Raw genomic sequence first — 22,804 nt, 5'->3', positions numbered from 1 at the left:
GATCCCAGTGGCCCAAATAACGCCTTTTTTAAAACATTAAAATCCGAGTTTTAATATCAAATCTGATTTTTATATATCGGCAACCAAATTAAAACAGCCAGCGCGGTCCTGGCCAACGGACCCATGCGCACCGCGGCGAAGGAACGGGTCTCAGTCCCAGCCGCTCCGGCCTCTTTTGCATGACCAAGCCCCGTGCCTCAGTTTCCCCACTGGAAGCCGGCATCCGACTTGGGGCCTGGCGCGGGCCCGGGGATGGCCCCTGTCCTCGCTGGGGCTGGATTGGGGCGAGGACACGGGCGGCCTCCCGGAGGGCCCCCGCCCCGGGTCGCCTTTCACTGGGCCAGGCTGGGTTTTGTGCGGAATTAATGGAGCTTCAGCTAAAGGAGTAGGAGGCGGGATCGCAGCCCCGGGGCTGTGGGAACCGCGGCCGCGGCCGCCGGGGGAGGGGAGCGGCCTTTGTCTGTACCGCGGCCGGGCGGGGCGGGAATCGAGTTCCCATAGCGACCGGCCCCGCCCCTGCGCCTCCCGGGGGACTGGGCGGCTCGGTTCTCGCCCCTAGGGTAGGGGACATGGAGGTGGGGAGGTGTCAGGCTTCCCCCAGGCGCCGCCCGCCCGCAATCCTCCCGGCCAGGGAGGCCCGGGGGGCTCAGCGGGTCAGGTGAGCGTGTGTGTGGGGGGCGGGGGACAGGACCCTCTCGCCACTGAGCTGACCTGCCCCGGGCATTAGAGGTCCCACCCATGCGCCTACCGGGGACAGTGTGGGGTCGTGGCACTGCGGGGGAGTGACCACTGAGGAGTTTCGGGTGGTGCGAGGGCCCGGAGGCCGCCTTCCAGTAGAGGCACGGTCAGAGCTCGGTGGGGACCAGGGAAGCCCCCCTGGAGGGAGCTGCCAGTGGAGGACAGTCCCAGGCCCAGAGGGGAAGCAGGCTGGTGGTGACAGGACTGCCCTGGGTCAGGGGAGCCGGGAAGGGCAGGTGGCAGGGCAGGAGTGAGAGGCCCTGGGCCAGAGGCACCTCCTACCCAGCTGATTCACTGTGGTCCCTGAATACAGCAGAGCACCCCTTCTCCGTGCTCATCCCCCCCCCCATCCTACTGCCTGCTGGTCCTGGCTACCCCTCTTCACTGGAGGGGAGTGACAGCCCCTCTCTGGTCCCCCCGGTCCCTCCCAGCTGGCCTCTTCCTGCAGTCAGTGAACGTCCTAAAAGGCAAATCTGGCTTTGCTCACTGGGGGACCAGGTGATGGTGGGCGCGGAGCTGATTTAGCAGAGGACTTGTCCTGCCGGTAAGAAGCAAGCAGGATGTAGCCCTGGGCTGGTGAGCTACCCACTGCCTCTCCTCCCACCACTCTGGGAGGAAAATGGGACTTGGAAAGCACCAGGAAGGACAGGCCACCCCTTGTCTGTCGCCAGCTGATCACTCCGGCCCACCCACGTGCACCCCAGCAGCTATGCCCGGGTTTTACCCGTGCCAGCCCCCACCTGGGTGCTGGACTGCTGGGCCTGCAGCCTCTCCCCAGCCCCAAGTTTCACGTGTGTGGGGTCTCACTGAACCTTCCCTTCTTTCCTGACTGCCCAGTGAGACAGGGGTCTAGTATGGAAGCCAGGCCTCCAGGTCCCCAGCCCCCTGCACGATGGTCTGCAGGGGTCGAGTACGGAAGCCAGGCCTCCAGGTTCCCAGCTCACTACCTGAGACCTGCCACTCAGCACTTCAGACCTCGGTCCACCCCCTTGCTCTGATCTTCTGACCAGCCATGTCTCTGGGAAGGGAGGAACCCAATGTCATTTCAGGGGTCCCTAGAGCAGGGGATGTCAGTTTGCCTTGTACCCCTTTCTCCTGTGGGGGAGAGAAGGCCACCCGTTTTTTGTCGTGGCTTGAATGGAGCTGCCCCAGTCAAAGGGGACTCGAGCAGTGGAGGCCTTGCCCATCAAGAGACCCTGGCCTTGATGTGCCCCAGTCGGGGAGACAGGCTGGGGCTGCCTGAGAACGGATCCTCGTGAGTGGGTTAGCAATCCAGACCAGCAGAACCTCAGGATGTGTGCCTAGATCCAGCCACATCTGAAGCTAGGCCTTCACTTTGTGTCTGGAGCACTGAATGCCCCTCTGCCTGGGCTGTCTCTATTCTTGGCGCACAGGGGAGGCTCCGAGCCCTGCCTGTCGTGGTTGTTGCTGTTCCTAGCGCTCAAGACAGTGCATGCGTGGTGTGCAGTGGCCATTTGGTAAGAATGTGTTGCATGAAAGAAGCAGGAGGCCATGGAAGCCACCAGATGGCACCAGAAGCAGTCCTACCTTCCAGCACCCCCCACCTCCCCCAAGCACCCCTATTAGCACCCCTATTCACCTCACACGAGCACCCCTTCCAGCCCCCTCCACCTCACCGCAGCTCCCCTCCCAGCAGGGCCCACAGAGCCCAGGGAAGGGGTGGTGAACAGGGGCACCGCAGCCCCAGTAGGAACTTAGCCAACCCACAGAGTGAAAAAGACGACTGTATTTGATTTACAATGAACAAGATTTACAAAAAGGGGTAGGGTGGTCTTGGTGGAACTGCTCCCAGTCCCACTGGACTGGGTGGGACTCTAGGGCAGCCTGTCTGACAGACCAGGACCCCAGGATGTCTGGGCCCCGACGTAGGACTTGACCTACGACTCACTTGACCTTTGACGTGGGGCCCAGCAGCCGTGAGTCCACCCAGAGTGCCGGCACCCTTGGGAGGCCGGTGAGGTCAGGAAGGCATCGTACCGCTTTTTCTCCTCCTCCCATCCCGAGGTGGACAGACAGACGCAGGATCTGGGAGCTTGCCCTGGGGGCCACAGGCCCTCAGATCCCCAGGGGCCCAACCCAGGGGCATGGAGGCAGCTGCTGGTGCGTGGGCGGAGGCGGAGGCCAGCTGTCCCCAGCGTGGCAGCGTAAGGCACATTTTCAAATCACTCGAGACTCGACAGTGAACACCCGATGCTGGTTCTGCCGCCGGAGGGAGCTGGGGCTGGGGCTGGGGCTGGTGCTGGTGCTGGTGCTGGTGCAGCGCCCGGGCAGTATTGCTCAGAGGAAGATGCTACAGTCTAGACGTTGGGTGGATTCCTGCTGCACCCACTCCCGCATGGGGCGCGTTCTCTGGGGGAGGGTGGGGGCCTCAGCCACAGCCACTTGGCCTCCTCCCCCGAGGGGCTCTCAGGTACCTTGGGTACCTACGCCCCAAGGCAGCACTGGAGATTGGAGGTCAGAGGTCAGTGACCTTGTTCTCCAGTGCAGCCGCAATCTGCTGCAGGCGGAAGGCCAGCTGCATCTTCTGGGCGGCGGGGTCCTCCTCCAAGGCATTGATGATCTGAGGGAGAGTCCCATCAGAGCACATTGGGGGATCGCCCGGCACCCCCCCCCCCACCCCCAGGGGCCTGACCCTACCTCGTCATAGTACTTCTGTGTGTATTGGTAGAGCTGGTGTAGTGCCACGAGGGTATTTAGGGAGTCCGTGTGCGCCTGCGGGGTGACGGGACGGTCAGGGCAGAAAAGGGGCTGTTCCCAGGGATGGCAGGGTGGAAGTGATCATCCAGGACAAGAGTGCCCCGGCAGCAGGCTGGGGTCTTAACAGGAGTGGCAACTTAGGGCCCCAGCATGGGGTTTTGACACCTGACAGAATTCCACACAAATCCATCTCCAGTGTCTCTGTGATGACACAGTGGATGGACCAGGGAGGGGGGTGAAGGAATGGAATAGGGGGGAAGGAATGGAGGGGGAAGAAGGAATGGAAGGAATGGAGCCAATGGAAGAAATGGAACAGGGGGAATGGAATGGACATGGAATGGAATGGAAGGGGGTGGAGGGCCGTGGGTGGGGCCACAGGGATGGGGTGCTGTGGGCACGGCCGTGGGTTGAGCCACAGTGAGGGGGTGCTGTGGGCATGGCCTGGCTTCAAACAGCTCACACTCCCCACACACAGCACGCTCAATTCACATGGCTGGGCCCACCTCGAAGTCCCACCCCACCCTCTCTCCCCTTCAACACCATTTAACCCCTGCCCTGCAGCTCAGGGCCAGGCTCAGCACAGGGTAGTAGGAGCCAGGAGCAGGGGAAGGCCATGGGTGCTTCCCTGGTGGCCTCCTTACCCGGGAAATCTCTGCCAGGTGTGTGTTCATGTCCTGGTCGCTGACCTGCACCATCTGCCGGATGCCCTTGTAGTAACTGCAGGGGTGGGAGCATCACAGTGTGGGCAGTGGGGGACACAAAGGGGGTGGTGGGAGAAACCAAGGCCTGAACCTCCCCGCAGGGGGTCGAGGGTGGGCACGGGGGCCTGGCCTGGAGGGCGGGCAGCACTTACTCCTCCACCATCTTCTTGTAGGTGGAGATCTCCTTGGCATACAGCAGCTTGTTGCTGGGAGAGTCCTGTCGGGGAGAAAACCCAGTGATGCCTGGCCAAGGGCCCAGGCTGGGGCCGCTCAGAGTCCCCCTGGGTAACCTCCCCAGCCCTGAACTGACACTTTCATCAAGAAAACTATGGGCTGGCACAGTGGTTTCACTGTAATCCTAACACTTTAGGAGGCTGATGCATGGACTGGCCTGGAGGTCAGGGGTCTGCATCAGCCTGCCCAACATGGTGAAACCTGCCCACTAAAATACAAAATTAGCCGGGTGTGCATGGGCACCCGTAATCCCATCTACTGAGGCCAAGGCAGCAGGGAGAATCGCCGGAATCAGGAGGCGGAGGGGTTTCTGCAGGAGCTCCAGATCACGCCTACCGCACTCAGCATGGGCAACAGAGCAAAACTCTGTTTCAAAAATAAAAAACAAACCAAAACAACTACTTATTTTGTGATCTGTAGTAAAACTCAGTTTCTCTGCTTGGGTACTGTGGTGAGAGGGCAAGTGGTCTCGGGATCTCCCAGGCTCTGCTGGGCGCCTGTGCCCCCCAGCCCGGGCTTTCACTACCACCCCTCTATCAAGGGCTCCAGCCCAAGATGCAAATCCACACCCCAGACAAGCTCCCAGCTCACAAGATGCCCTGGGGTGCGTGACTCCAGGCCTCCCTGCCCCGACCTGTCCCCACCCCACTCACGCGGCTCAGCTGAGTGTCTGCAAGGCTGCAGGCATCCATGCTGAAGGTCTGGGCGATGACTGACAGCGAGGCGTCCACCACCTCGTGGACGGTAATGTCAAGATGAAGTGGGGTTCTTGAGGACACCACCCAGAACCGGAGTGGTAAGCTGAGGCAGGAGCAGCTGAATGAGAGCTGGCTGGGCTCAAAGTGGAGAGCCTCCCAAGAGGAGAAGTAGCGAGCTGGGGCTCGGCTGGGGGTGCGGAGCCTCACCTGTTCAAGTCTGTGATGTGGATGGTGTCCTCATCCTGATGCTGCTTCTCCGCCTGCTCGTCCAGGAAGTCGAAGAAGTACTTGACTGCGGGTGGCACCGCGTGCCCGGGCGCCAGCACGCTCTGGAAGAAGTCGTCCACAAACTGCTGCAGTGTGCCCTGTGGGGAGGCCCATGGGCGCCGCGGGCGCAGCCCCCGGGAGGGTCTCGGCCAGGCACGCCCTGGGGGAGGGTTTCAGTGGCCATGGGCGCAGCCCCTGGGGGGAGGGTCTCAGTGGGCCGGGCTTAGCCCCTCTCTGGGGGAGGGTCTCAGTGTGGCGCCGTAGGTGCAGCTCCTGGGGGGAGGGTCTCAGTGGGGGCTTACAGGCAGCTCCTGGGAGGGAGCCAGTGGCTGGGCAGCCTGGGGAGTGGGTTCAGTGTGGCTGCCCCCTGGGGGAGGGTCTGTGGCGCCATGGGCGCGCTCCTGGGGAGGGGGTTCTTGCACAGGCTACAAACCTGGGGAGGTCCAGTGGGCCAGGCGCCGCCCCTGGGAGGGTCTGTGCGGGCTCAGGTGCAGCTCCTGGGGAGTGGGTCTCAGTGTGGCTGCATGGGCCCCCTGGGGCGGAGGGTCTCAGCATGGCGCCACTGGCCCAGCTCCTGGGGGGGTGGGTCTCAGCATGGCGCCATGGTCACAGCTCCTGGTGCCAACCCACACACCCACAGGGGCCCACCTTGACTGAGAGCAGCCTCGTCAGGTAGATCTCAGTGATGGCCTTCGTCCGCTCCTTCTCCTTCACGCTGCCTCGCTTGGACTTGCCCTCATCCACCTCGTCGGTCGGCCGCACCAGGTGCCACACCCGGTTCTCCTCCTCCAGGAGGGCATGGCCTGTGGGGAGTGGGCACTGAGGGACCCCCACCCAGGTCTGGGGCATGGGTCCCACGGGGAGCAGTGGTGGCGGGGTGGGTGGGGGTACATGTTTCCAGGGCGGACGTGGTCCATGCCGACCACCCGGGGCTGGAAGGAAACGGGCAAGAGGGAGGGACTCACGCTCCCCAGGCAGGTCCTGCTGGCTGTCCTCCGGCTGCTGGGAGACCCCCACCTTGGAAAGGATGAGGGTGGCTCCATCCCGGACCTGGGGAACACGGTGGTGAGAGTGGGCTGTGCCCCGGGGTGCCCAGTTCTCGCCCGCCCCAGCCCACATGCTCACGTTGTAGTGCATGAGAGTGTTGACGCGCTTCCACCGGCCCTCCCGCTGTGACGTCAGGTCCAGGTCTGACAGGATCTGGGCTGTGGAGCCCGGACGCCACTCTGGGAAGAGACAGCCCAGCTTGGGCCCCAGCCACCAAGGTTCCTCCCACTGCCCACCACTCCCACATGAGAAAGCCGGCCAGGCAGGATCCTGCCCCAGGACACGGGCCAGGCACATGGGCGCCTGTGTGCAGACGGGCAGGGACCGGCACTCACCCAGGACCACGCTATCTGGCCTGGGCCAGCAGGAGCAGGGCTGCCCGCGGTACACCTGGTCAATGATCTTCTCCTTGACCTGGGAGATGGTGTCACAGTTGAGGACCTTCACCGGGATGGCATCAACTCCCTCGTCCTGCACGATCACGCTCACCGTCTGCCAAGACATCCAGGATGAAGTCGGACGGGGAGGCCCTGCTCTCACCTGCACCACATAGGAGCCACTGTCTGCCCCGCCAGCTCTGCCCACCACAGCGGCACCCTCGGACAGCAGGCCTCCGCCGGCAGGCTCCGAGCCCCCGAGGCTTCCCAGATGACCACGCTCTGCCCTTCCCCTGCCTGCTCTGGCTCAGCAGAACAGAAAGACGGGGACAGCTCAGAACCGCTCACTCAGGCTGACATACAAGCTCACAGAAGCACATGCACAGACACGGAATACACACGTCTCACGCGTGCACAGGCTCCTGCCATACCCACCGGTCACGTGTGTACGGAACCCCGGACACACCTGGTATGCCAGGCCCCTCACATGGCCTCCAGGAGGTGGGGGTGCCCAGGAAGAGCTGACGGAGGGCCCGCACACTTACAGCCTCCAGAGCCCACAGCCACCGGCACCCAGGCCCCTCCCTGAGCCTGAGTAAGAGCAGGCTATAACTCGAATCCACAGAGGAGGTGGACGGCCTCTGGCCTGTGGGTCCCGTCTGTGGCCAGGGGATGCCCAAGCTCCTTAGCCCAGATCTGAGGCGCCCATGGCGGCCCCCACCCCAGGAGCTCACCAGAGGCGCATACTCCACATCGTCCCCCAGCAGCCCCGTGTCATTGAGAGTGTACTTGGCCTTCTTCTGTACCGCATCCACTGGGCCCTTTTCCACCTGATGTTTGATGGCCTTAAAGAGCTTGTACAGGGGCTCGCCGGCACTGTCCTGGAGTAACACGGAGGGGAGGCTGGGAGGTCAGGGGACTTGGGGCCTGGAAGGGGCCCCCGGAGCCCTGGCCAGAGGCATGGACAGGGTTGACCGTGTCAGGGGCAGGAAGCAAACCTGTCCAGGCAGGGCCCACCTCAAGGTGCTGTACAGATAGGGGGGACACTGGAGGGAACGGCAGCAGTCTGCCTCGCCCCTCAACCCCCAGCCAGGCTGCAGTGTAACCCACCTTAAGATACTGGTACAAGCAGATGGACATCCAGTTGGACAGCATCCTCTCCACCACAGTCTCAGACCTGGGGGTGCAGGGAGGCCTTGTAGCAAGTGACCCCGTAGTATTCCTGAGGCCCAACTGACTCCTCCAAGCACCCGGCCACGCTTGCGCCAGCGTCGCCCGTCCAGGCCTGGGTGTGGCCTGCAGTGAGGACTGCCCGGTGGCAGCACCAGCCCTTATGGGAATTCCGCCACCTCTCCCCTGTTCTGCAGAGGACTTACACTGTGACCAGCTGAAACCGCTGGACAGGAAGGGCTAGAGTCCGGCTTTGTGTTTGCTGCCAGGGACATCACCCCTAGGCTGACCCCACCACCACTGCTGGCTGGAACCTGCCGGCTCCTGGGTGCCCAATAGGCCTCTGTGCCACCCGCCACCAGCCCCTGTGTTCGCCCCGCCTGTGGTCCCGCCCATGTGCACCTGCGCAGCATCAGCTTGGGGTTCTTGGCCACCACATACTGCTCCAGGAGCTCCAGGAAGAGCGTGCGCATGATGTCTGTGTAGTACTCCAGCTTCCCGTGCAGCGCCACCGTCAGCAGGGACGCAAAGTAGACCTTGGCGCGGGCCGAGAACTCCCGCTGGTTCTCCAGGGTGTGGATGAACTGTGGGGGCTGGCGGTCAGAGCCTGCCCAGCGCCGCCTGCGCGCCCTCCCGCCCACCCGCCGGCCACCCGGCTCACGTTGATGAGGAAGGACTTGCTGTTCAGCAGGTTGGAGAACTGGTAGAGGGCCTGCTCCACCACCGGCCGCCGCGGCTCGGGGATGTCCAGCTTGCCAGTGATCATCACGTCCTTGTCGCCGTCCTTGGAGGGCAGGAAGAAGACGCGGTCGGTGTAGGTCTTGTAGTCCAGCACGGGGATGCCAGCCTCGTGCACGTCGTTGGTCTGGTCCTCCATCTCGATCATCAGGTCTAGGGGGAGGCTGGCGTGAGACGTCCCTGGCCACCTGGGGCCCTGATCCCCACACCACACACAGCGTTCCCGCCGCAGGAGGAGCCCAAGCACCAGCCCCCCGAGCGGCCGCCGCCGAGCGGCCCCTACCCGTGAATTCCTTCTTGCAGCGGTCCCGCACACTCTCCTCCAGGCCCTCCAGCTGGGACTTGATCTTCTCATACTCTCGTTCGGCCTGCTGGCTCTTCCTCCTGCGGGGCACAGGGAGGCTCCTGGGTCCTGCCGGGCCGACTGCTCAGCTGCCCGGATGAGGAGGTGGATCTACACGCCTGCCTGTGCAGGGCGGCGGGTGAGGCCAGAGGGGCCGAGGCGGGAGGGCTGAGGGCTGGGGGTGTTGGCACAGCCGCGGGGCGGGCTCACCAGTAGCAGTAGACAGACACCGCGATGACAACCACCATGGGCACAATGACCAGCGGCAAGATGAGGCTGAGTGGCACATCGCTCACCCGTGTGTCGTACTCCACGCGGCCCAGCACCCACTCGCGAGAGCCGAACTTCACCTGCGTGGGGGGCCAGGTTCAGCGCGGTCCCGTGGGGGCACCTCCCGCCCACCCCGTGCACGCACAATGAACTCAGGCAGGTTGTGTGTGGTGTCCCGTTTCTGCCGCCGCTTGGGCGGGGGCTGCACCTCCGGGGGCTCGCAGTACAGGTCGGTCTCCGTCAGCGTCTTCATGGTGCAGCGCTCGGCACCCACAAAGGCCTCGGCCTCCTGCAGCGTCATCGCCTTGTTCAGATTGGTGCCCTGGGGAGGGGGCAGCGGCCAGGGTGAGCAGGAGGGAACTAGGGACGCGTGGACCAGCTCTGAGCCCAGACCCGAACGGGACCCAGAGCCCCGGGGCTGCACCATCCTCACCCGGGCGTGGATGAGCTTGTTGACCTGCTTCTTGACACCACCTGTGAAGTTCTCAAAGGTGGGGTCAGGCACGTACTCGAAGGCCCCGGCCTCCGTCCTGAGCAGGGCACGGTGCCCGTCCATCTCGATCAGCACCGTGAGGTTGTAGGCCTCTGGCTCCTCGGGGACAGCCGGGGACAGGAAGACAACCTTGGTGTCGTTGTGGAACACGTAGTCCATGCCCACCACCTGCAGGCAAGTCCCAGCCGTCAGCCCCCAGGTGAAGACCCTGCCCTTCCTGGGCACAATCCCATTGGCCGGTGCCAGAGCTGAGCCCACACCAGGACTGACCGTCACAGGCTGCAGGGATTCAGCCTCCCGCGGCGGCTGCCAGGACTGCAGGGGCTCCGCGATGACCACCATGGCAAACCTCTGGATCAGGCTGAAGCCCTGACCCGTGACGTTGATGCTGCGACCACCACTGGGGAGGGCAGTGCCGCTGTGGGCTCGGCCGGCAAGGGTGGTCCCTGCAGGCTTTGCCCTCCCGTCCCCGCCCACCCTGGCTCTGCCCACACAGGGCTTCCAGGTGCATGTGTGGGTCTGGGTGGGCAAAGGGGCAACACGGTGGGCTGTGCTGAGCGCGGGACTGTGCCACCGTGGGCGGGGGGCATGCGGGGCCTGGTGAGCATGGAGCCCTGTGGTGTGCCCATCTGGGTTTCTAGGAGGAAGTGGATCTGGGGTGCAGTGGGGTTTTCCAGAGGCTTCCTCCTGCTGCACAGACCAGCCCCACCACATTCCTTTCAGTGCAGTCAGCCAAGGGCACTGAGGAGGCAGCTGGGTGTGGGCAGAGTGGGGCGGGGCGGGGCGCACCAGCCTCACCTGGCAAAGCTTCGCAGTGGCTCGAAGGCTCGCAGCACGGGGTTTTCACGGTAGGTGAAGAAGATGCTAGGGCTGGGCACCGGGGAGCCCCCATAGGAAACCTCCAGGGGCATCTGGCCCCGGGTCGCCTGGGGGCCTGTGACACACTGGAGCTGCGCCCCAAACTTCGTCCTGGGGAGGGAGGGTGCTAGTCTGCATCAACCCCTCCCCCGGGACCAGCCCCAGCCCGACCAGGCTGGCCCCGCCATCCCTTAGGGCCACTCAGGTCTCAGGAAGTGCCCCCCTCCATACCCAGGGCCAGGGCCAACCAGACTCAGCAGCTTGGCGGTGACACCCACACTTTACACGGGATGCCGTTGAGGGTCACCCGCACGTCCTCCTGGGAGCCCGTGTCCAGGTAGGTGCCGTGGATGGTCAGTGTGGTGCCGCCCGCCTGCGGTCCCTGCTGCGGCTCCACACTGAGAGGCTGGGGCTGCTGAAAGAGCCGCAGGGGCAGTCGGGTGAGGACGGGGCACAGGACAGCCTTAGCCCTGGGCTGGATGGTAACTGTCATGGGGAGGTGGCGGGCAGAGCCCTCCTCCTGGGTTCGGCAGGTCCCCGAGGCCAGGTGCTTACTTGGAAGGTGAACTGGACGTTGGGAGGCGAATGGCCGAGTTTCCCGAAGACGTCCACCTCGACACCCCCAGTGAAGGGCGCCTCTGCAGCCTCAATCACACACACGATCCTGGCGGACGACAGGCAGGGTGGCCCAGGCCCTCCCCGACCCACCCCTACCCTGACACCCTCACCCCTCAGCCTCTCCACCCACCCCGTCACCTAGAACCCCAGCGTGGGTACTGACACGGCCGACGGGGCCCGGGCCAGGGCCGTCCACTCACCGGGTGGACACGGAGTAACTTTCCGGCTGAAAGGCGCAGTTCTGGCCAGCCACGGAGATCCTCTGGATGTCCTCTGCTCGGACACCCAAATTGGACCCCAGGATGGTGATGCGGATGCCACCACCAAGGGGGCCTGTCTCAGGCTGGATCTGAAACCGCAGAGCCGGGTCAGCAGGGAGGGGCTCAGGCCAGGGGCACGGGAGAGTGTGGGCCAGGCTTCGAGGAGCTCACCCTGGTGATGACGGGCGGCGGGCACTCGGAGGTGCCGTTGCACAGGGCCTCATACACGCACCTGCTCTGGCCCCCGCACCACGCACACCTGTAGTCAGGGTGAGCGGCCTGGCACAGGCTGCAGTCGCTGCGGCCAAAGGAGCAGTTGTAGAGGGTCACTGCGGGGAGAGCTGCCATCAGCGGTCACCCCGTGCCTGCCCAGCCCCCACCTGTCCCCATGGTGCCCACCTGTCCCCCCGCCCACCCCCCACTGCACCCGCCCGTGGCCCCCACCATGGAGCTTGCTGTCGATATTCTTGCCGTAAGACTTGACGTAGAGATGCAGAGGCAGTGTCTCGTTGGCATCGTGGGACAGCTGGGGAACACACAGGGGCACACTGCACTTCCCGCCCCCACAGAGGGGCGCGGGTCAGGGGTCACGAGGGCAACCACCCTGTGGCCACCGGGTCCCTTCCCAGCCAAGGGCAGCAGGGGAGGCCTTCAGGTGTCGGAAGCTGGGGAACCCCACGGACACTGCTCTGTGCCACTCTGTCCCCAGGGAGGCAGAGGGCAGAGGGGGCTTCTCCAGTAGCGAAGCGCATGGCAAGCCCCTGGCTGGGTTCTGGTCCCTGGGGTCTCCCTGCTGCCCCTCCCCTCACAGTCCTGGAGGTAACCCGCCACCCCACCCTGGGCCCTAGGGTCCAGCAACTGAGCCGGCCTGCCCTGGAGCCATACCTTTGGGGTCCGAAAGACGAAGGTCCCGGATTCCTGCATGCTCACTGGCTCCATGAACTTGAGCAAGTCACTGCCCACGTGCAGGGAAGAACCCTGCAGACCAACCCATCAGCACCCTGGACAGGCGGCTCTGGTACCCTGGCCCTCCTCCCAGAACCCCTGCAGTCCCTCCTCAGTGCCTACAGTATGAGCCCTCTCCTCACCCCACACGTGCCTGTCCCTCAGACTCTCCCATGCCAGCTGACCCCTCGGCCACTCCGGAGTCCAAACACCTGTGTCTGCAGAAGCCTCTGAACGCCCTGTGTGGGTGTCCCCTGGTCACCTCCACCACTCATCACCTGAGGGCATCACCCGGCCCACCCGGCATCGTGGCCCCCACAGCTCCCTCCTCGGGAGGTGGCACTGGCCCCTCAACCTCCGCACGCCTGCCTCCTCCACCACCTCTGCTCAGTCCCATCCAAAGGCCCCCGCGTGCTCCCTCCTGGCTTCTGTCCCCGATATATCCTATGTCCTCTACCTCATGTGGGGGTCCCGAGTTGGGGAGCACGGGTGGAGCTCAGGCTACCACACACCCATCAGCACCGGCCTGCCGCAGCCTCCCTCCGCACCTTAGCCTGTCGTCGCCCGGCACCCCTCCCTCCGCACCTTCACAGTGTCCAGGTTCTTGCCCTGGAAGGTCACATCTGTCTCATGGTTCATGGGGATCACCAGGGGGCTGGGTTCCAGGAATTGGGGACAGCTGTCCTCCTGGGAGAGCAAAGCTGGTCAGGTGCTGCCTGGGCACAGCAGAGCAGCCGTGCCCTGAACAGTCCCCCGAGGCCCTGAGGCCCCTCACCATGTCCCCGAGGCCCCTCACCATGTGGGCACGGATGATGCCGTCCTCGGGGTTGGGCGAGGCCTCCCGGCACTCATGGTAGCGCAGGTCCCACTGGCAGGTCCAGCGGTTGCTCACGCAGGAGATGCACCTGCGTCCAGAGAGGGTTGTGAGCAGGGCTGGGTGGGTGGGTCGGTGGGGCGGGGTCGAGGGGCAGGAGACACTCACGGCAGGTTCTCCTCCAGGCTCATGGCCTGGCGGCAGTCGTAGAAGGGGTACTCGTAGGAAGTGAGGAAGATATTGTCTCGTCTGAGGAGGAGCTGGATGGTCACAGCCACGTGGTCTGCAGACAACAGAGGGGACGGCATCAAGGTGGAGGCCGCAGGGCCGAGGGCTGGGCTGAGCCCCCCCGGGGCTGACTCCGGGAGCCGAGGTGGAGACGCCTGGTCTTCAGATGGCGCCTGCCAGGACGCCCGTTCACGCTGGGCTGGGCCTGCCACCTGCTATCAGATCTCGGTTCGGGTGTCGGGCCCAGTGCGGGGTTTGCCTTCCTCCCCAGGGCCAGGTTGCTTTCGTACCCTCTGTTCCCGCAGGCACTGAGGGCAGCGGCTCCTTGGAGTCTGGGTAGGACCTGCCAGGTCCCTGCCCACGTCACTGCGTGGCCCCACTGCCCCCAAAACTCAAGGGATATGGGCGTGACGCCTGCCCTGGCCCACATGTGAGGCCCTGCAGCCTCTGGGAACCGCCCTGCTCTCTCAGGCTGGGCTGGACACGGCAGAGAGGGGCGAGGGGCGTCTGCCGAGACGACGGGGCCTGGCACCTGGCACCCAGATGCTGCTCTGGACGTGATGAGGAAGCAGGCTGAAGACAAGTCACCCTCACTATGGGCCTGGGTGGGCGTGGCTGCGGACAGCCCTGGTGGCCCTGCAGCCTCTGGGAACAGCCCCCACTGTCTCAGGCTGGACAGGGCACCCGGATGCCGCTCTGGACGTGATGAGAGAACAGGCTGAAGACAAGTCACCTTTGTTACGGGCCTGGGGGCATGGCTGCAGACAGCCCTGGGGGCCAGAACCTCCCCCACCAGGCACAGCAACCCCACCCCAGGCTTCATTCAGGCTGGGCCCCTGGAGGGGCCGCAGAGCGTGCCTGTGCCCAGCTTGCACCCAGGGGCCAGCAGAGGCAAGAGCCCACGTGCACAGGGCCCCGTGTGACCGAGAAGGGCCACCTGGGGGCTTGGAAGGGGCCTCACCCTGGCCTGGCGGCGTGATGGGGATGCTGCTTGGGGAGTTGCAGATGACGGTGCCGCCCTCCACACGGGCCGGGTGTGGCGGCGACTCCCCAAAGAGGCACAGCAACTCATCCTCCTTGCTCAGGGCGGGGAGGGGGCTGACGGTCAGCTGCACCTGAGGGAGGAGCCCTGCAGCTCACACTGGGAACCCCAAGTCCTGTCTGCCCACCTACCCCTGACTCGACCTCCCTGTGTGTGTGGGCGCACGTCCCAGAGGAGCCTCCAGAACCTGACTTCGCATCTTCCAACACAGGCCCCTCTGTGGTCACCCCAGCAACTCCTGGGAAAAGGCCTGGGTCTACCCTGGATAGGGACAAGCCCCACCCCTACCCACCCAGGTCACAGGGATCCAGGGAGCCAATGGAGGGTGGGCTCCATCACTAAGGCTCAGTGCCCGGAGCCCAGGCGGGGGAGATGTGGAGCCCTCCCCTGCCTGTCCCAACAGCTCCTAGCCTGGGGGAGCCCCCACCTGGCCGAGCCTGGGTCCGAGGACCCCCACCCCAGCCCCACCACGCACCTCCCCCTGGGCCCGCCGGCTCATGTTCTGTGGCTGGGCGCTGGTGATGGCCACGCAAGACTTGCTCCGGCTCCACAGCCAGTGGCTGGCCTCCTCGGCCCGTGGACACTCGGCCTTCCGGGTACATCTGCAGGCGCAGGGGGCGGCCTCAGCACTAGGACTCCCTCAGCCCAGGGTGGGGTCTTGTTCTCCCAGGACAGTGCAGTGTGTCCCCCGACCCAAGCCATGACCTACCAGGATCCCAGAGGCAGGCTGTGTCCCCGATCCCCCCCAGGCACTCACCGTCCCTCGACGACGCACCAGCCGCAGTAGGGGTCCTGCGAGTCGCGGCACTGGGTGCAGGTCGGGTAGCTCAGGCACTCCTGCACTGGCAACCGGAACACCTGGGGCAGCGGGGCCGAGAGTGGGACCATGGCAGAGGCCACACGGGCCTTCCGCAGACCCCGGATGTCCCCAGACCGCCAGCTTGACCCAGCTTTGTCCCGGGGCCTCGAAAGCCTCAGAAACCTCAGGCTTGTTGTTAAACAGTTCTGGCTCTGTGTGGCCATGGCCTGCTGGCCATGCCGAGCCCACGGAAGCCGGGAGGTCTTGGCTGTGGGGTCTCCTGGGGCAGCTCCCCTCCTCTGTACTGGTTCCCTCTGAGGGGTACTCCTAGGCCCGGCCTGAGGGGCTCGTTTACACCAACCCCCCACAAAGCTTGGGGCCGAGGCCCACGTCCCCCACTGACTGAGCTCACAGAGGCTGTGCCGGGACCCCGTCTTGCCATCCACCCTCAGAACACCCAGGTCCCTTCCATCAGGACGGGGCACAGGCGGGGCCGGAGGGAGAGACCTGGTTGAGACCACACAGGACAGAAGGAGCGGCAGAGACAGGGGCAGTGCCAGAGACGCAGGATGGAGACACTGCCCGGGACCCGTCCAGCCGCCCCTCTTCCAGCCCAAGGGGAAGGGCCTGGCTCTGCAGCACCCAGTCCTCCTTTGGCCCCCAGGCCTGTCATAAGGGCACACTTGGCCTGGAGTGCTCTCCGTGGTGCGTCCGGCTCACCTTGTCCTGGGTCATGGCGTACAGGCTGGCCAGGTCTCCAGACAGTACCAGGTCGCGCTTGACTCTCTTGTTTATCTCCACAAGGATGGAGTCGTACTCTGAGGAGGTGCCGTTCGGGGTGAGGTACACCTGTGTGCATGAGGGCAGGCTGGTGAGGGCAGGGGCCTTGTGCACAGACAGGCCCTCCAGAGCCCCCCTGCCCCAGCCTGGGCCAAACCTTGAGGATGCGGCCGTCAGAGGTGCCCAGAAAAGCCACGGCGTGGTTGTTCTCGGCGGTGACCGTCACGGCTGTCAGGTTCAGGCCTCCACGCTGCAGCACAGCCGTGGCTTTGAGCCCGTCGCGGCTGCCCAGTGGGTAGGGCAGGTGCTCCGAGCCACACGGGAAGCTCTGGCTGGAGCCCTGCGGACCGCAGCGTGTCAACGGCAGGCAGACCCCCCGTCCTGAAGGGCCCTCCCCACTCGGGCTCCAAGACTTGGGACAGGCCCTTCCCTTCGGCACACGTGCCCCACACACGTCCCCGCGAACAGGGCCCACATGGCAGGGAGCCCCACTGTGCTGTTGTGTGACCCAGTGCCCGACACAGGCCTGGGACTGGTGCCGGCGTGAATGGCACTGAGACACGCAGCACCCACCCACGCGAGCACCCACGCTGGCGAGAACCACGGCCACACTGCTCACGTGCAACCCTCCCCAGCAGGCTGGGACACGCAAACCCACACACGGACGCCTGCAGTCCGGGCCCCGCAAGAACACACGGAGGCCCATACCGGCGCGTGGCCGCCGCACAGGATGTCGCCGTGGAAGGGCTTGTAGAAGATGTCACGGGATTCCCGTGGGGTTGTAGAAGATTCCCAGGTGCCTGTGTAGCAGGCGTTGCGGTTGGCCTCCATCTTGGCGTGCACCTCGTCCAGTGGGAACAGGCAGAGGCCCGCACCAGGCCCTCCACTGCTCCGGCCGTCTCTGCTGAAGGCAGCGTACAGCACCCTGCCAGAGCCAGGCGCGGCCACGGAGGCCGCCAGGCAGGTGCCAAAGGCCGCGGCATTGGCGTCGGGGTCCCGACACTGCAGGTCCATCTCCAGGTAGGAGTAGTAGTTGGGGTCCTCTCTGCACATGCGGGCCAGCAGCGTGCGGTTCTGGGCCGGGTGCTTGTCCTGCTGGTTGAAGACAAAGAAGACGTAGGGGCCGTCCTCAAAGGCCGCCACGAACTGCTGTGTGTTGGTGGACAGGTAGCCGGCCTTGTAGGTGGCGTGGTCCGTGTAGGCTTCAAAGGCTTCCCTGCTGTCGGTCCGGTCCAGCAGCCGGGTGCTCACGATGATGCCGTTGTCGTGCGGCCCGTTGCCTTTGCCCACAAACAGCACGCGGTCACCGGGACCCGTGGAGCTCACCAGCCCCACCGTGGCCACGCCCTCGTCATTGCTGGCCACGAAGGACTTCTCGCCGCTGCCGTCCTCGTAGAACAGGCGGAGGGAGATGTTACTCAGGGCACGCAGGGCGCAGATGCCCTTGAAGAGGCTCCCGCACTCCACCAGGCGCTTCCTGGGAGGGTCGAGCAGCAGCAGCTGGTTGACATTGTCGGTCATCTCAGCCTCGTGGCACTGGCTGGCCTCGATGGGCGGCGTGCACTTTTTGTTGTCCAGGGCCGGGCCCGTGGCCACCTGCTGCTCCAGCTGCAGCTTGGCATCCAGCTGGTAGAGGGCATTCACCGCCCCCAGGTACACCACGCCTGAGGCCTCGTCCACAGCCAGGTGGTTCAGCTCTCTCTCGCTGCGGAAGAAGTCCAGCTTGCGGGACCTCAGGCTGCCAGCCGCACCCAGCAGGCCCAGCAGGGTCAGGGCCCAGAGCCGCAGTGCCATTGCCCCCGGCACCCTGTGGGAAGAGTGAAGGGTCAGGGGAGCCCCGGCCCAGAGGACCCCCCATCAAATCCCTCTCCGGGCCCTGCCCCAAACGTCAGAACATGGGACAGAGAGGATCGTGCCACTCCACGAACTGAGGAACCCGGAGCTCCGCCCCTTCCTGCTTCACACCCCCGCCATCCTTAAGATCTTGCTGGAGACCACCTCCCAGCCCTCCTCAAGGCCACCTTGACCGACCACTGGGGCCAAGGCACTGCCACTGCCCGCTACAGGATCCCTCCCGGAGGTGCTCACAACACCGGCAGGCCTAGTCCCGAGGCAAGGAGTCGACGCCCCCAGAAAGGCTCTCAGCTGCTCACACACACGCCCCCTGACCTGTGACCCCAAGCAGCTCCAGGTGGTCGGGAGGCACCCGCCCCAGCGCACAGGCTCAGGCTGACAGACAGACCCCTGGACGTTGGAACAGGCAGCTCACATATGGGGCGGAGGCGAAGTACACGGGAAATTGGAGGCTCGGGTGAGAGCGAGGGGTGAAGGACACGGGAAACTGGAGAATCGGGTGAGAGCGAGGAGTGTACTGTGCATACCCCAGCAAGTGCACATGCTGTTTACAACTGCCCACCAGAGCCCCAGGCAGCCTGACCGCCTCCAGGCCCCCTGCCCTGGTGCAACAGTGGAAGCCAGCAATCACCCAGCAATTACCCACCACTCCTCGCACTTGGCCCATGCCGCCCCCAGGGCAGAGCGTCTGGTGTGGACACAGGGGAGGCTAGAAGGGGACCTGGGGAGCCGTGAGCAGCTCCAAATCCACCAGGTCTCAGAAGGGGAGGCCCCCAAGTGTTCGGGCTAGACAGGCTGTGTCCGTGTGTGTGTAACTGAGCACGTCTCGGTGTGGTGTCTGTGCCTGCGTCTGGCCTGGGTCTGGGTGGATGAGGGGGATGTGTGATGTGACAGGTGAGCTGCTGAGGACCAGGCTAAGTTAAGGGTCTCCCAACAGGAGGACGATCCAAGGCCACCCAGGACATGTGTGGTTCTCCCTCCTTCCTTCCCTACCAAACTCAGGTGCACCTTGGGGGCTCAGACACAAGTGGCAGACAGGGCCCTTCTGCCTCCGAGCTCTTCCTCAAGGTGGTCCGTCCCTCTCACGCTAGGGACCCTGCTCCATCCTGGCCAGTGATCCCTGCATCAGCCTCCCTGCCAGTGCCCCCTCCTCATGCTGCCAACCACCCCCACTGCTGGGCCCACCGTCATCTTCCCTGAGTGCACCAACCCTGGGGGCTCCCAGGTGTACAGGGCAGCCCTGCCATGGCAGGTGCCAAGGGGGTCCAGACCTGATGGCAAAGGGTCACAAGGGATGCAGGCCCTGGCCTCCCCCACCTCCCTGTGCAGGCCCACGCCGTGCCTCCAGAGGGACTGCCACACCCTCTCAGGCCACCGCAAGTGTCACCTCCCTGCATACGTCTCATCCCCTCGAAACGCAATCCTCTTTCTCACCACCTATTTGAAAGTTCTGCTGGGCCTGGTGGCTCACGCCTGTAATGCCTGTAATCCCAGCACTTTGGGAGGCCGAGGCAGGCGGATCACGAGGTCAGGAGATTGAGACCAGCCTGGCCAACGTGGAAAAACCCCGTCTCTACTAAAAACACAAAAAATTAGCCGAGTATGCTGGCACCCGCCTGTAGTCTCAGCTACTCTGGAGGCTGAGGCAGGAGAATCACTTGAACCCGGGAGGTGGAGGTTGCAGTGAGCCGAGATTGCGCCACTGCACTCCAGCCTGGGTGACAGAGTGGAACTCTGTCTCAAAAAAAAAAAAAAAAAAAAAAGTTTTAAGTGTGGAAAGAACAAGTCACAAAATGCAAATGTTTCCACATCCCTGTGTCTCTGACGGCCAGGCTGAGCCATGACAGCCTTGTGACCCATTTCTCAAGTGAAGAAACTGAGGCACGGAGTGAAATTTGCCCAAAGCCACACTGCGGGCATGGGTGGGGCTGGGATTCTGACCTGCAGTGGGAGCAGCTTGGCCTCTGACCACTGCGTTTCTCCACCCTTTGACAGCCCCCGGTCCCTGTGGCCTCTCCTCCCAGGAGAGCAAGGAAGCCCACTCTGTTGCTCTGTAGCCAGGGGAGGTGTTTCTCCCGAGCCTCAGCTTTGGGTGAAGCTACATCTACTGGCACAGCCGCCCTCCACCTGCCCGTGGCACCCCGTTCTGATTGCCCTCACGCTTCCTGAAATCTCTTGAGGTGCAACCAAGATGCAACCAACCGACAACATCTGAACAACCCCAGGGCCCGCATGAGTGAGACGGGGCTGCACTGGCCTTCCTGCTCCCTGAGGACGTGCCCATCAGACAGGCAGCTCCTGTGCCGCACAGAACCCCCTCCCTGCACCGGGGATTCAGTGCTCAGCTGCTGCCCAGCTCCTGAAGCCCCTGCCCAACCCCTGGAGCCCCCAGGTGCCCACGAGCGCAGCAGCCGCTGAGAGGGGTGACACCCACAGGCCAGGGAGTTCCTGGCCACTTCATGGCAGAGGCTGGGCAGGGCCAGGGGACCCCAGGCTTCACCCCGACAGGGGTGATCAGCCAGAAGATGCTGGTTTTAGTGAGAGACAGGAAGATTCTACGAGCCCACGGGAACCTCTGGGCGCGATCTTGGGGGAGGGGGTTCTATGCCCAGCTCAGTCAGGGTCCCCCGCTGTGGCTCAGTGGCCTGTCCAGGGGGAGAGGAGAGGAGGGTACAGAAGTCCCAGGCCTCCAGGAGACGCCCACAGGCGACAGCTCCAGCCCATGGCCCTACCAGGGAGGAGCAGCGCCTGCCCGAAGGCCCCCCAACCCCTGCCGCGCCCCTCTCCCACCCACGGCCATCCGGGGGCAGGTCCCGCAGGCCCCCGCCTTCTAAGTGCACCCAGTGGCGCAGGGGCAGGCAACAACCAGGCCCCTCGGCCCTGCGCCCAGGCGTGCTGCCCTCCCGTCCCGGCCCGGCTCATCCGGCCCAGCTCACCCGGCCCAGCTCGGCGGTGGCCTCGGCCCTGCGCAGCTCCCGGGAATGAATGGAATGCGCCGCAGTGGGGAAGGGAGCGCGGGGGCGGCGCGGGGGCGGGGCCCACGGTCCCCTCGGATCTGACCCGGACTGAGGTGGGGCAGCTTGGAGAACCCTGTGGCGCCCCCAGCCCAAGGAAAAGCAATGGCTCTGGGCCCCCACCGGCCACCCCTCACCCGTCCCCATCAGCTTCCACCCAGGGAAGCCACTCACCCACCCACCAGGGCTGTAGGGGCCCCGGTGCTGGAAGAAGGCTCTGCTGTCCCTGCCAGGGGCTGGCACACCCTAAGTGCTCAATAAACACCACCGTGTGCCACCGGGGAAAGCCTGACTCGGCCCGTGCTCCTAGGGCCCCGCCGGCCCAGGCCTTCCAGGGTGGCAGGCGACGCTGGGGTGACACCCTACAGGTAGCAGCTGCCTTCTCGTTCCTGGACAAACAAGGCCTCAGGTGACCTGCCTGCCCAGGCCCAGGAGCAAAGGGCAACCCACCGGACCAGCAGCAAAGCTCAGGCAGTGCAGGAGGTGCCCGGCACAGCCAGCTCCACTTCCTGCTGCCTGTGTTCCTGGAACAGGAGGGAGGGCGGGCGGCAGGCATTTCCTGTTCTGAAGCCCTCCTGGAACCCCCACTTACGGGGCTGGCGGGGATTTCCTCGGGCCCTCTGTTGCCTTCCTCCTGGCTGAAGCTCGGAGGGGCACTTTCAGGAGACCACACCACCTCTGGCTGCTGCTGGCCCACCAAGCGTCTGCACGGGCACCCCCATCACCACACCCCCAACGCCCAAATTCCCAGCCCTAATGTCCCAGAACCCGGTGCTCCAGTCTCACTGCAGACCACTCCACCTGAGCGAACGCTTGGCCTCAGAGAACCAGGGGGGCCTCACAGCGTGCTGTGGGCAGGGAAGCTCCCTACTTCCATCCAGGACAGGCCATGGGAGGAGCAGCAGAGTGACACGTATGGTTGAAACCTGGCTGGACAGAGGCTTGCAGACACCACATGGCAGTTCTAGATACCTCCAGCCTCCCTGTCCACATGGCCCCAGCCACCCACTGCCTTTCCCAGGTGGGGTACAGCCCCCTCACCGAGGCTCCAGTGATCCAGCTCAGTTTCTGCTCCAGGCCAGCATCGAGATTCTCTAGGAGGCAAAGGAGAGACGCCGGTCACAAGAGGAGCCCAGTCACAAGAGGAGCCCCCTACCTCTGTCCCATGCTGGTGGGGGCTGGGGGAAGAAATAACCCACAGGACCCTATCTGGCCTTTGCCTTCTTCCTCTGGCTCCTGCACAGCCCCTTCCTCAGACACCTCCAGGGCTCCTGGCACTCCCCTCTGTCAGAGGCTTTCTGCCTGTTTAAATTAGGTATGGCTATTACTTTGCTTAAAATAAAAGTTGCTTTCTGAGGTCAGGTGCAGTGGCTCACGCCTGTAATCCCAGCACTTTAGGAGGCCGAGGCGGGTGGATCACGAGGTCAAGAGATGGAGACCATCCTGGCGAACACAGTGAAACCCCGTCTCTACTAAAAATACAAAAAAATTAGCCAGGCGTGGTGGCGGGCGCCTGTAGTCCCAGTTATTCAGGAGGCTGAGTCAGGAGAATGGCGTGAACACGGGGGGTGGAGCTTGCAGTAAGCGGAGATCGCACTACTGCACTCCAGCCTGGGCGACAAAGTCAGACTCCATCTCAAAAACAACAACAAAAAAAGTTGCTTTCTGAAAAATATACACACCCATGACCCCGGAATTTCACTTACTAGCTGTGTGACCTTGGGTAAGTTACTTAACTTCTCTGTGCCTCATTCCCCATCTGTGGAATGGAAAGAGAATAGTGAGCTACCCCCAGGGG

The 22,804-nt window shown here is 64.3% G+C and overlaps 1 protein-coding gene across 1 annotated transcript; it reads right to left on the bottom strand.

Moving 5' to 3' along the window:
• Positions 1-2,465: 2,465 nt before the first annotated feature.
• PLXNB2 (plexin B2) lies at positions 2,466-18,465 on the bottom strand. The gene is made up of 36 exons (XM_031656162.1): positions 18,308-18,465; positions 16,847-17,945; positions 16,296-16,478; positions 16,079-16,207; positions 15,317-15,417; positions 15,035-15,161; positions 14,479-14,632; positions 13,458-13,572; positions 13,272-13,380; positions 13,061-13,162; positions 12,416-12,508; positions 11,975-12,056; positions 11,702-11,859; positions 11,471-11,619; positions 11,208-11,316; positions 10,931-11,067; positions 10,593-10,763; positions 10,065-10,194; positions 9,735-9,962; positions 9,447-9,623; positions 9,242-9,381; positions 8,972-9,072; positions 8,612-8,841; positions 8,353-8,534; positions 7,891-7,957; positions 7,515-7,661; positions 6,739-6,895; positions 6,482-6,582; positions 6,322-6,406; positions 6,005-6,159; positions 5,297-5,454; positions 5,045-5,192; positions 4,310-4,374; positions 4,098-4,173; positions 3,397-3,471; positions 2,466-3,319 (listed from the first exon to the last, which is right to left on the bottom strand). The coding sequence occupies exons 2-36, from the start codon at positions 17,930-17,932 to the stop codon at positions 3,215-3,217; spliced, it is 5,532 nt and encodes a 1,843-aa protein (XP_031512022.1). The 5' UTR covers positions 17,933-17,945; positions 18,308-18,465; the 3' UTR covers positions 2,466-3,214.
• Positions 18,466-22,804: the final 4,339 nt, after the last annotated feature.

Source organism: Papio anubis, chromosome 16 (genome assembly GCF_008728515.1).
Source record: "Papio anubis isolate 15944 chromosome 16, Panubis1.0, whole genome shotgun sequence".
Classification (NCBI taxonomy): Eukaryota; Metazoa; Chordata; class Mammalia; order Primates; family Cercopithecidae; genus Papio; species Papio anubis.
Note: the sequence above shows the minus strand (reverse complement) of the source record. Positions and strands in the feature narration are given on the sequence as shown.